The sequence below is a fragment of the Monodelphis domestica genome, chromosome 7 (assembly GCF_027887165.1).
Source record: "Monodelphis domestica isolate mMonDom1 chromosome 7, mMonDom1.pri, whole genome shotgun sequence".
NCBI classification, from domain to species: Eukaryota; Metazoa; Chordata; class Mammalia; order Didelphimorphia; family Didelphidae; genus Monodelphis; species Monodelphis domestica.
The window spans coordinates 67,347,881-67,361,460 of record NC_077233.1 but is presented as its reverse complement, the minus strand read 5'-3'; the positions used below and the strand labels follow the sequence as shown (position 1 = coordinate 67,361,460).

The 13,580-nt window shown below is 33.7% G+C and overlaps 1 protein-coding gene across 6 annotated transcripts in view; it reads left to right on the top strand.

The window, feature by feature from the left end:
* Positions 1-13,580, top strand: part of FAM120A (family with sequence similarity 120A) — a 178,981-nt gene that overhangs the window by 97,218 nt on the left and 68,183 nt on the right. For all 6 annotated transcript variants that reach the window (XM_056804801.1, XM_056804800.1, XM_056804799.1 and 3 more), the window contains one exon: positions 7,948-8,197. In XM_056804801.1, the coding sequence (XP_056660779.1) occupies positions 7,948-8,197 (250 nt within the window). The remainder of the gene's footprint in view (positions 1-7,947; positions 8,198-13,580) is intronic.

Sequence of the window (13,580 nt, the reverse complement as noted above, 5' to 3'; positions counted from 1 at the left end):
AATAGTAAATTATCAGTAAGATGTTTCAAGAAACTTATATTGTGGTTTTAAGTTACTAAATTTGAGCACAATTTCCCAAACTTATGAATCCATTCCTTCTCTCATTAATCATTGTCCTTTTATGTACAATAGCACACTCTTCTGGGTGTTGAAAAATTTACAGAGATAAGGTGATTCCCTCTTTTAAGAAGGAGCTTGTGTCATCTTCTATGACAAATATCAGTAGCATCATAACCCTTTTTTGTGAAATGATACACTTGAATTTTCTGTTAATGTCCTTGAGGTTTTTGTTGTCAGATAAACTTGTAATGAAATTAATTTCAGAAATTAAACCCTATATTGCCTCTGATGGATGGGCTTTTCTCTATTAAGATCTATTTTAGAGCAGTTTCTGTCTTAAAATTTCTAAATTAAAATAATTTCCCAAATGAATCCCTTATTTTTTAAGTTTTTGGTCACCCTTAATGTGGTCCCAATAACAATAAGGAATTTCTTAATAACCTTAGCACTGGGAAAAACCTTTTGAAGGAGAAAGCATCTACTTTATTTTTGTAAAGTAGATATAACATATTTAAAATTTTGAGATATAAAATTATCTCTTCATGCATATAAATATATATGTCCGTGGCAGAACTGATCTTAATGGGTAACATTTCCACTAATTCACACACTACCACATTTTAGGTTATTAGAGGCATATTGCAAAAAAAATATAGGACTACTGAATCCATTCATAATTTTCTATGTACTAAACTAATCTTCATTTTGTCTCATGTATGCCATCATCCTTAATGAAATCTGATTCAACTCTATGAGGTCATTACTTCTAAGCATAACGATCTATAAAAACATGAAAAAAATAAAATTTTGGCATTTTCCTATAATTTATGTGAAGAGGTTATCTATACTGTAGATAAAGAAGAATTAATAGATCTTGAGTTCACCAGTTTTTCTGTATCACATAGGTGATCATTTCTACCCTTTGTTTTATAGACATTTCATAAGTAATAGAGGCAGCTAAATCTCTTGGGCTTTTCTTCCTGCCAAATCACTGTTGTCATTACTCAAGCAGAAAAGTAATATATATGAACTCTGTCTGGATTATTGGCTACTTCAGTTGTTTCTTGCCTGTTCAGTTCATCTGACTAGAAATAGTAGTGGCTCAGACAGGGTGAGAGGAAAGGGTCCTGGGTGAATCTTTTGAAAGATTATGGTTTAGATGTGTTTCCTAATAAAGTTTCAAATGAAAATTTTGGAGATCATTCCTAATAAAGAAGGTAGATATATCCTTTTTTTTTCTTTATTGGCTTTATTAAGGTTTTTTTGACCTCTTTTAAAAAATTTATTTCCTAATCTATCCATTTCCACTCCCAGACCCAGTGAGCTATTCCTAGTAATAAAGAATCATAAATCAAAAACAACCAACATCGTATATTAGCCAAATCTGATAGTGCATGCTTGCCATCATCCACCTCTAAAAAAGAAAGGGGGAGTTTTGTATTTTGCCAAATTTCTTTGGAGGCTTAGTTATTATCATTACATTATATTCAGCTTCCTGAGTTGGTTTTTGTTCTTTCCATTTACAGTATTGTAATCCTGGTGCATGTTGTTTTTTTTATTCCGCTTACTTGTGTACCACCTTCTCTTAAGTTGTCATATTTCATGTTTCTTGTGTCTCAGTAATAATTTGTTATATTTAGGTACCACAGTTTATTTAACTCTTTCCCATTTGTTGGGTATCTACTTTGTTATCACTTCTTTCCTGCCACAAAATGGGCTACTAGTTTATATTGTGGCACAAATGGAACTTTTCTTCCTTTGACCTTCTGAGAGAATACACTTTTTTGTTTCTTTGTGTGTTTGCATGTGCGTGCGTGCGTGTGTGTGTGTGTGTGTGTGTGTGTGTGTGTGTGTGTGTGTGTGTGTGTGTGTGTGTGTTCTCAAGAACCAGGGGATAGACAAGAAATAATGAGAGATGGTCCTAGTACTTTGAGAGAAAACTAATGGTTGGTAAGTTTAAAATGTTGTGATGTGAAATACACTACAATTATTATATTATTTTAAAAGAACTGTCTACTTTTCATTCTTAGTGTTGCCTCCTTATGTTTAAATAATTCCAGATTGAAGTCATTCTTTTTATACAACACACTTTGAACATTTTGTAAAATTCAGGACCATGTTTAAAATATGTCAAGAGATATCCTTATTTGATATTCACAAAAAACGGGTGGCAGTTTGATGAGTGGTTGTTTTGAGTGTTTTTCTTTCAAGATTTTTAGGAAAACTGATCAAAGTTTTATTCCATGTGACACTGAGCATTTAAAAGTTATGTGAACAATTGTAGGAAATCTGAATATAAAGTCTTGCTATTAAAATTTTGGATCACTATTTCCTGCAAAAGGTTTTACAACCTGAACTTGTTTTGTAATTTTCATTCTAGGAATAAAATGAATGGGGGTGGGGGAGAGATATAAAAGCCCTGTGTTTTCATGTATAATGGGGATCAATTTATTCTGAAACCATAAAGTTGAACTAAAATGTGTAGCATTTACCTGTTGGATTTGGAGAGAAGAATATAGGCTCACCTGGTTATGTGGGGCATCAGTGCCAGATTTGGGCAAATGCACCAGCTAAATTTTAAGCATCAGGAAATAGGGACTGTATGAGATTCCATTTGTGATTCAAAACTTAGATTCATGTTGTGCATATACCCTTTCAGGTTTACAGAGCACTGAGCTTGTCCTTTGAGGAATGTAAATGTGAAGAGTGAAGTGGCTGCACCCCTCCCTACCCCTTTTACCCCCCACTTAATCCTCTACACTCTGCCTTCCATTGAAGATTGAAAATTTATTAAATACTCTCATTGTTAGGTAAAGTTCAGCCTGGTTTTTCTGCTATACTAACACTCTCCTGCCTTAATAAGCAGAAAGATTTAGAAATTAAATCAAACCATTTATTTCTCCAAATTGGCATTAAATGATGGGGATATAGTTATTATCCTACACTAAGAAAAAATTGAAGTAAATAGGAATTCAAATGGCCAGTTCAACACTTATTTTCTCACTATATTTCAGTGAATCATATATTAGGAGTAAAAGAATGAGCAAGAGTATAAATATGTTCTTTGTGCATCTTTTTAAAGTGAATGATTGTTTGCCAAAGGACATTCTTTACTAGTTCTCTTCATTCTCTTACCTTGGTAAAGTGTTACCCTTTTCAGGGCAGCTTCTTCAGAACTTGGGATAAATTGGACTCTATAGATTTTTTTCTTTCCTAACCCTTGAAAATTGGAGGGTAACTCTTAGTATATTTCAAACAATTAAATGTTATAACAAAGTATGTTTTTAAAAATTACTTCAGGAAATTCTCTGATCTGTAAAATATTTTACTTATTTTTTAAATTACTCAGTATGGCTCACAATCTTCATTTTACTGTATTCATAATTCTCTAAAGTTATTGATTTTTTTTTATGGTATTGCCCTTTTCCTTTTCATAGGTCTAAGAGCAATTCTGGGAAAGTTGTGCTCAGGAGCAATGATTGAAGTCTACTCATACAACTTTCCCTTAACTTTCTTCAAATTGAATCCTTTGTATTGATATCTCATTTGTTATTGAAACAGATTTATAAAATTCTTTTTAGAAATATTTGTGACAGGGAACAGAAGTCCTTTTAACTTCCAAATTATAAAAGGATCATGGAAATTACAAATAAAAATCTGAACCTGAGTTTTGTTTGTAGTACAAAATCTGACATACTGCATGGTACTTAGAAAAATGTAATGGCCCAAGTAGTTAGAACATAGAGAATGTAGAAAGTTCACATTTGTCTTTTGAGGCTCCTTCAGCCTCATTGACCAAAACCATTAATGTAGGAACAATATTTAATTGAGCAAGTCCTGCCTTGTACAAGTACAGAATAAGGGTCTTTCCACCTACCCAGAAAAGAGACTTTCCAGCCATAGCAGTTCAGGGTAACCAGGTTCCCTTGTTTTTATTTTGTTTATTTAAGAGACTGGAATTTTTACAAATAACTGGCTACAGGGATCAAAAGTTTTTGAAACTAGTTTTAGGCTTTGAATATACGTTTGCTAGTGGGAATGAACTTGGAAATACTTCAAATGTTAGCAGCCACAGAGTCAGAGTGTTAGAATTGGAGATTATAGTCCAGCTGCCTCATTTTGTAGGTAATCAAAAACCCAAAAATTGGCAATGAGACTATAGACTATTGGTTTCTTGATCAGGTTAGTGCCCTTTTACCAAACTATTCCTTTCATCTGGGATGAATATATGAAAACGTGTGGGTTTTTTTTTGTTTTGTTTTGTTTATAGTTTTGAGGGACAGTAAGTATATATAGCAGATAGTGTATTGCACTTAGATTCAGAAAAACCTGGAATCACATCCTGCCTGTGATATTTACTAGTTATGTGACCAGATATAAATCAGATAAACAGTATATCAGATCTATATCAAGGTTACATTGAGGGAGAGTGTTCCCACACTAATGAATCACAGGTCCTTGATTATGAACACATTTTTTTAAGGGCTGGGTTGGGAGAAAGCTGCAGGAAAAAGAACTCAGGTTCATGAAGAAAAATAAATACATTTAGAAAAGTGACAGTTGTTCTGAATAAAGAACTAGCCTTTAGTCAGAGAACCAGGAAGTCTTGGGTTCCAAGTCCCATGTGATACGTATTTGCCTGTATGATACCAGGAGGAAAGTCACTATTTGTCAGAGGTCTAGGCTGTTCCTTGAAATTATAAATTCCTAAGAAAATATTTGCACAGAGAAAAAGTTTGCTTGGCATGCAGAGGAAATTTCCTTATGGGGAAGTTCCTTTATCAGAGCAATCACAGGTCTATTCCTCATCTTTTACCCCTTTAAAAAGAAGCAATACTGTGATTAATCATTTCTTCTGAAAACAGAAAAGAAAGAGCAAGTGAAAATACACCATGAGGAATTGAGGATAAGAAAACCCAGTGCTTATCATTATAAACTAATTTCAATGGTCACTGAGGGCCAGAAATAGTTAAATTGCGAAATCCTCCTTTAAGAGCCTTAAAAATAGGAGTTTACTTTTTCATAATTGTTTAGGTGATGGCTTGTCAAAAAGATTCAACAATATTAGCAGCTGCTAGAGGGCAGAATCTGTGTATTAATATATACTTTCATTAGTCTTCAAAAAAAACTCTCCAGGGACCATTTTATATATAAAAACTATTTGAGAGAGAATCTCAATTCCATGTATATAACTACTGAATAAATTTTGATTAGCATGTTCCTTATAGTATTATCAGCGCATCTGAGGTAAAAATCAGGAAACTATTAACAATATCAACAAAACATTATATGAAAATATGTTAATTTACCAGATGTTGCAGAACTTATAAATTCACAGACCTCTATCAGAGGGCTTAAATTCTTGGTCATCTTTGGACCATGAAAAAGACCTCCAACTCAGCAGTCTTGGGGTTTGCCTTTGAGAGCCTGAAAAAATCCACAAGTCTATCCTGTATTAATGTAAATTATATTTATTAGAAGTAAATAGCCATTCATATGGGTTATTTAACACTTATTTTATTTTCTCATGTTTCGGTGAATCATTCGTTATTAATTCTACTATAAGTCCAAGAAGGGAACAGTAAGTATGTGGGAAGTTCAACAACAATTTATAGAAAATAATTAATGATGTACCTGAAGTTGTAGATCAAATTAGGGGTGTTTTTGTTCTTGTTTTTTTTTTCAAAACATCACAAGTACTCTGATATGTAAAATCATCGTGAGAAAAACTTCCTTGGTATTGATTGATATGTAACAGAATTGTTCTGAACTATAGTATTCAGAGAAAGAACAATCTAGTTCATGAATCAAGGATAAAGGCAAATAATTTAGTCTGCTAATATCCTGTAGCATTGAAATGGGTACATTTCTAGTCTTATGAAGGATCTGATAAAGATGACTACTAACTGTTTTCTTTGTGATATGTAATGATGATGAATAAAAGACTTTGATAGAAATAGTCAATATATTGTGTTTAGCAGATACTACTTTGATATTTTTGAGCATGATCAAATAACTGGCAGTGAAAAATGGGCAACCTCATTTTCTTATTATAATTTACAGTCTAAATGATTTTTAGATTGTAAGCCTAAGGGCAGGAATAAAGTGATGTAATTTTTCACCCCTTTGTATGTGGTTCTTCTGAGGTGATCATGCTTACAGTTGGGTTTATATGCATGTATGTACAGACATACACATACTGATGTGAAATGTCTAAAATTTTTCTTCCAAAATCTTTTCATAGCATAAATACTTGTATATCCCAAAGCTTCATCATTTTGGCAATATAATTACTCCGTATGCTAACATAGATCACAATGGTTTCCTAAATTTCTATATTTGAAAAATCTCAAAAGGTAAAAAAATTTTCAGATGTCAACAGTAGATAAAGGCTCAGAGAAATATTTCTTTTTGTGGTTATTATATGGTTATTATGAAGGTCAATTTTAAATGAAATGACATCTAATGTTGGATTCATCATCAAAAAATGGAATGACGTATAAGATTAAACTATACATTATTGTTATGTATTCATATGACTGTTGTAGTTAAAAAGTCTGACTTACAGGTTTACAGGTATTTTTACTTTTTTTTTGGTAGTGACATACTTTGGTGTCAAATTGAACATTTCTCTGAATTTTATGAAAGATGATAGTGTTGTGCATCTGTACTTAAAATAATAATTGGGCAGTCATTCACTGATTAGTTCCTTTATCAAATCTATTAATACAGTGGACCTTGCTCTAGGAAACCCCCAACACAGGATTACGATTATTACTTTGATAGAGTGTATTGATGCTGAAGTGCCTTGCTAGTGTTTCTTTTAAGTCGGAGATGTTATGTTCAATAGTATATAATGGCCAATTCTAGTATTCTTATTTATTGATCTGTTCTATGCTAGCCTCAAAAATCCCCATGCTATTTAAAAAATGAAAACATGTTGCATATTCTCTTTTGTTGGGGTTTTTGGTAATATTTTAAAAGATATTTAACTTAAACTTGTATTTAAATCAACATAAGTTTTTAAAGATTTAATATACTTCCATGTAATGTGGATTAATTCTATAATTTACCTACTACAGTAAGTTGGAAAATGTGTGTGTGTATGGTTTTCATATGTTCTTTTTTGCTGCTAATATCCTCATGCCTTCAAACTTTTTAAAGTGGATATATAACCTTAGTTTTTTTTATTATATCAACACAAAATATTTTACTTTTGGAGGTGAAATACCTTTAAAATGTTATTTTGTATGTTTACATTAGTTTATCTTAATTTGTTCCTGTTTGATTTAAAATTTTAGATTATTGAGTTTTATACTTGGCTGGCTGGACTCTTCTATGGCTTTGAACTGGTTACTCAATTATTATTTGCTAGTCTTTAAAATAGGACAATAATAATTATATCTGTAAACTAAGAGAGCCTTAGATAAAAGGGGAATGGAAGAAAATTAGATTCTACAAAAAGATATGAGAGTAATTAAACCATATAAATAATGTCCTTTTCCACATAAGTATAGTAATTCCAAGATGCTTTATAACCTGAAAGATATAAACATTATCCACTTGTTGATAGGTAAAAATATCAAAACTGTGAAGTCAGTTGAGATGTTTGTCATTAGCAAGTCTTTGGAGGAGAAATAGTTTTATAGCTTGAAAAAGAAATTTGTATCTCCTAATGCTTTAATATTTACTTTGCTAGTAAATGCTACATGGTTTATTTGAATTTCATAATACTCAACATATTTTAAAAGTGCTTAAAATTTTTTCCATTAGTACCATGATTTAAAGCATCAAAGAATAATTGTGATTTTTTTTGCGTGCTAAGATTTAAAGTGCACAAAATAGACACTATAAGAGGTTTTTCTATACTTTTTTTCTTTCCTATAGTTTCACCAGTGATAATTAAAGAATGGGCTGCTTACAAAGGAAAATCTCCCCAAACACCAGAACTGGTGGAAGCACTTGCATTCAGGGAGTGGACCTGTCCCAACCTGAAGAAACTATGGCTGGGGAAAGCAGTAGAAGATAAGAATAGAAGAATGAGAGCATTTTTGGCCTGTATGAGATCAGATACACCAGCAATGCTCAATCCAACTAATGTGCCCACTCACCTTATGGTGCTCTGCTGTGTATTACGGTTAGTATATTTTATTATAGTTAAGTAAATAGGAATTAATACCAAAGTAAAACTTAAGTGAACCAGGAAACTTAGAAAATGGAATTTTCATTAACTAAACAAAACTTGGAGTACCAACTATTTCTACAAGAAATATTCATTGACCTGTTCTACCCTAGGCTTTGTTAAAAAATATTCACTTCCTCCTCACATTTCGTAGCACTTTACTTGTCCCTATTTTTCCCACATTCTCCCTTGTGTGGGCCCTGTTTGTCTCCATGTCCTGTCATTCTTTTTTAAACAAGAGACTCCTTGATGCCCCTTGACCTAATGGCAAAAACTCTGACCTTGGAACATGCTTTGCTCCAACTCTTAATACCTCTATGACCTTGAGCAAGTAATTTGTTCTCTGAGCCTTTCCTATAAAATGGGGGTGGGGGGTGGGGTTCATACTCTCTTAAGTTCCCTTCCAGCTCTAAAGTTGTGACTTCTTCTTTGTATAGCCTCAAAAATTTTATTGCACAGAAATGCAAACATTTGTTAAATTGAAATAAAACATCAGCTTCTAGCTAGAAAAATGACACTTCCACAGATGCATGTGAGAGAAAATAAAACTTCCAACTCCTTATCTGTGATTTGAAGTACAGAAGATGATTCTCTTAACTTTTCATATTCTTCCTTCTGTCATAATCACAATTGCTATTGCATGTATTTGTGTATGTTTTTTTGAGGTCAGGGATTATTTTTTAGTGTGTTTATGTGCCCCCAGTACTTGACAATGTCCTATATGTAGCAGATGCTTAGCAAACTTTTGTGGAATTCATAGGCAGGAGACCTAGAACCCACCCTGGGTGTTGGCTGTTTATTCTCTGTGTAGGGATGCAAAGCCTCTGACCTTTCCAGCTCTCAGACTGCTTGTCTGTGAAATGAGGACTTTCAGGTTTATCCTATCCAACAACTCCAGACTTCTACAACTATGTCTAATGTCCCAAGTCCTGTAAGATTTCAGAGGAAGAATAAGCATTCCTGGTTTTGGAGAGGTAATTGTAGAAAAGATAGCTTTTGAGCTAGATCCTGAAAGTTAAGTAAAATTTTGCAGATGAAAGTAATAAGAGTTCCTGGTTGGGAGGTAGAAATGGACCTAAGGAAAGTACATGAACAATTTCTTGTGATCAACTTGCCCAGATCTCTGGTGTATAATAATGGAAAATGAGAATGAAAAACTATGTTGTTTATCAATCAAGCCATGATCTTTGGTGTTTATTAAGAAGTCAGCAGAGAGCAATTGAAAATATGAAGGATGTGATGTGATTTTATCTCTTCCAGGGTAGTCTATCTGTAGGACATAGGATGAATTGCAGATGGGATTACCATTTACTTTGTTGAAAGGATAATTAGATAGCAAATACATGTAGATTGCTTTGGTCAAATCCAAAGTATTTGAAGATTGACTAGATTAGGTGCAAGGAAAAAGAGAAGTTAAACATGACTGAAAAAACAGAATGAAGAGAAGTGTACAAAGCAGGAAAAATTTTGAAGGCTTCATGATTTTAGTTTTGGATATGTTGAGCTGATAAAGAAGACATCTAGTTGGAAATGCTTGTATAACTCAGGAGGTAAGCTGTAGCTAAAAGTAGAAGCTGAAACATTGGGAATGTATTAGATCACTTGAGTAAGGCATAAGAAGGAAGATTTGGAGTTAAAGGTAGGACCAAACCAAGGGAATTCTCCAATGTATAAGTTTCAGAAGGTATAAAAAAAATGAAGATTTCAGCAGACTGTGTAGTGTCACAAAAGCCCAGTAAGGAGACATTTGGAGAAGGTTGCTTGGTGTAGTGCCAGATGTAGAAATGTTGAAGTGAGAAAAAGTCATTGGATTTGGTGATTGGTATACTGTAGAGTAGGGTAGAGTAGCAAACAGGAAGACCAAATTGGAAGAATGTTCAGCAGTCGATTGAAAATGAGACTAAAGGCAATAAATATAGACTATTCTTTTTCAAGTGAATTGGCACAAGTTGTTGTAAAATATATATTTACTTTGCTGCTTTAGTACATACTCTTTTGAACATAGTTGAATAATTCTTCAAAGACTTGAAGGTCTTTGTAACATCATTTTGTCCTTGTTGCAAGATATTTTTACCACCAAACATATAGAAGATTAGCATAGTGCCTAGCAAATAAGAACTTATTTATTGATTCAGTGACCATATTTACTCAACCTCATAAAGTTTTGTTGTTGTCACTGAAGTCACTGAATGTAGCTGTCATTCAATGTGTGCTTTTCCTATTTAAAAGTCAGCAAAAATAAATCTGATTTATTGAAATTTTACTTTAATTTACTATTTTTAGGCATCTTTTATGTCTGGAGCATTGTGCTAGACACTGATAGATAAATAAGCTAGATTTTGATTTCCAGTTATAAGCCTACCTACTAAACACTTGACATGAAACTGGAATTGCTTATTATGATAAGACTTCTTTAATACTTAGAAAAAAATGTGTCTTTCACAGTGTTGATACTCTCTCTGTTGACATACTTAAAAACTCACTTCATATCTGCAGGCGGTGAGATTCTTCAAACATAACTACACTGTTCCTTAGTCCATTGATGGCCTATATGTAGAACCTTTCCTGCTTGGTAGTATATAACAGAGCTTACACTCAGCATAGCCTATAAGAATCCAGAGTGCATGTCACACCAAAGTGAAGCATTGAAGTAGGCCTTTCCTCTAACATGCAGTAACATTTTTATCTTAACTCTAATGTTGTTTTGATACTATAGGAAAATCACCTGACCATTTAGAAAATAAATAAGTTAATTAATTTTTATGTGATTTTTGCAAGGGTTGCCCTACCCTCAATTCAGAAGTATTTGGTGATTGTTAGTCATTTTTGACAAAATTAATGGGGCAAAATAATGGAAGATAAATTGTAAAGGAGTAAGATGAGAAACACAAAGACCAGTTAGAAAGCTATTTCAATAATCCAGGATGTGTATTAAGAAGACCCAAATTGGAATTTAGAGCCCTAGCAGTGGTGGAGAAATGTTTAATGTGGAAGTCATTTCAGAGATAGTTAAAGGTTTGTAGAATCAAAGGAACATGTGATTGGAATGTATCAAAGATAGATAAACAATTTGAATCAGATTCTTTGAAGAATGTTGATGCCTTTAATCAAGAAAAAAAATTATAGATAATTCTATGATTGTAAATAGATTTCTGAAAAGTATTTTTTTACATGTGCAAAATTTTCAGAATTCCCTGGGAAATAAAGTGTTTTGAAATTTAAAATGGAAAGCCTATATGCCAGAGATGATGCAAAAAAATAACTTTAAATGAAGTAAAAGACTAGGGAGCTAATTATCATTTCAGAGGACATTCATAGTAGACAATCCTCCACAGTTTAGGTGTCCATTACTGGTACTGTAGTATTAATAGTAGCACTAGCAGATGGTGAAAAGAGAACTGGATTTGGCATCAAAGACATGGGTTCAAGGTTCAGCCCTACTACTTATTGTCCAATATAACCTTGGACAAGTCATTCTCTGCACCTCAATTTCTTCATGTGGAAAATGGGACTGGAAGAAAAGTCAGAATATTAGAAAAAAGAAACAGAAGAGAAAAAGAGTAGAAAGATATAGTACAGCCTAGTTTCTACTCCACAAAAATCTAGAAAATACACTAGACTGAATTCTCATTGGGAAATTTTTTTAAAAGTCACAGTTTTCCTCCCCAAGACAGTTTTAGGATATGATAGGATATGGTACCTGGATAGGAACTTCCTACAAATGGAACATTACAGCACCTTGGGACTAAAAGAGAGCCAAGAGAAGCATGAGATAGGAAAAAATCCCAGGCGATCTCTGAACTAGTGCAAAGTACAGAAATGGGTGCCATGTGGCAGCCATATAGCTCATGACCCAGTTTCAGGTTGGACTGAGGAGGGATTTGCAGGTGAAAGTTATGAAGAGGAGCAGTAACTAGCAGGATCTGGCTGTAGACTAAAGAAAGAATAAATTCAGAAGCAAAGATTAGCTATGATCCCAGGAACAGAGCCAGGCACTCAGTTCTAGCCTCCAGCCCAAATCAGAAGCCAAGGCAGTTCATTTGCTCTGTATCTATAAAGCCTCCAGTGGTTGAGTCAATCAGCAGTCTGCATCCAACCAGAGATAAGCCAACAGACTCACACCTGTGTCAGACTTTCAGAGCTCAGAGAAGGAAGACAGTGAATAGACTTTGCTCCAGATCCCATTATTTCTGAAGCACCTAAAGCTTGTGAGCAGACTCCCCAGTCTAAGTAAAAGCGGCAGAAGGACACAAGAACACAGAGGCTCAGAACACATGATCTCCCTAGAAGTATACAGATGCCAGCATTAATGTCAAGTCTGGATTCAAGATGAAGATGGGAAGACTGAGCAAAGGATCGGATCCTATCATAAAGAGCTATTACTTAAATGTTGGAGGGGATGTGGCAAAATTGAGACATTAATGCATTGCTAGTGGAGTTGTGAATTGATCCAACTATTCTGGATGGCAATTTGGAATTATGCCCAAAGGGCGCTAAAAGATAGTCTGCCCTTTGATCCAGCCATACCACTGCTGGGTTTGTACCCCAAGCAGATAATAAGGAAAAATAAGTGTACAAAAATATTTATAGTCACATTCTTTGTGGTGGCAAAAAATGGAAAATGAGGGTTTGCCCTTCGATTGGGGAATGAATAAACAAATTATGGTATATGTTGGTGATGGAACACTATTGTGCTCAAAGGAATAATAAAGTGGCGAATTCAATGTGAACTGGAACGATCTCAAGGAATTGATGCAGAGTGAAAGGAGCAGAACCAGAAGAACATTATACACAGAGACGGATTCACTGTGGCATAATCAAAAGTAATAGTTTTCTCTATTAGCAGCAATGCAATGATCCAGGACAATTCTGAGGGACTTATGAGAAAGAACACTATCCATATTCAGAGGAATAACCGTGGGTGTAGAAACACAGAAGAAAAACAACTGCTTGATCACATGGGTCGACAGGGATATGGTTGGGGATGTAGACTCTAAATGATCACCCTAGTGCAAATATTAATAATATGGAAATAAATCTCGATCAATGACACATGTAAAACCCAGTGGATTTGTTCATTGGCTATGAGAGAAGGGGAGGGAAAGAACATGAATCATGTAACCATGGAAAAATATTCTAAATTAATTAAATAAATAAAAGTTTTCAGATTAAAAAGAGCTATTTCTGTGACACTCAAGGCACAAACTTGAAAGAATGACTTGAAAACATCTATAAGTAAAGCCTCAAAGAAAAAATTCAGCTTGGTATGCTCAACAACAACTAAAAAAAAAATAGAAAAAAATATGACCTAGAAAACAGATTAAGTAGAAATAATTTA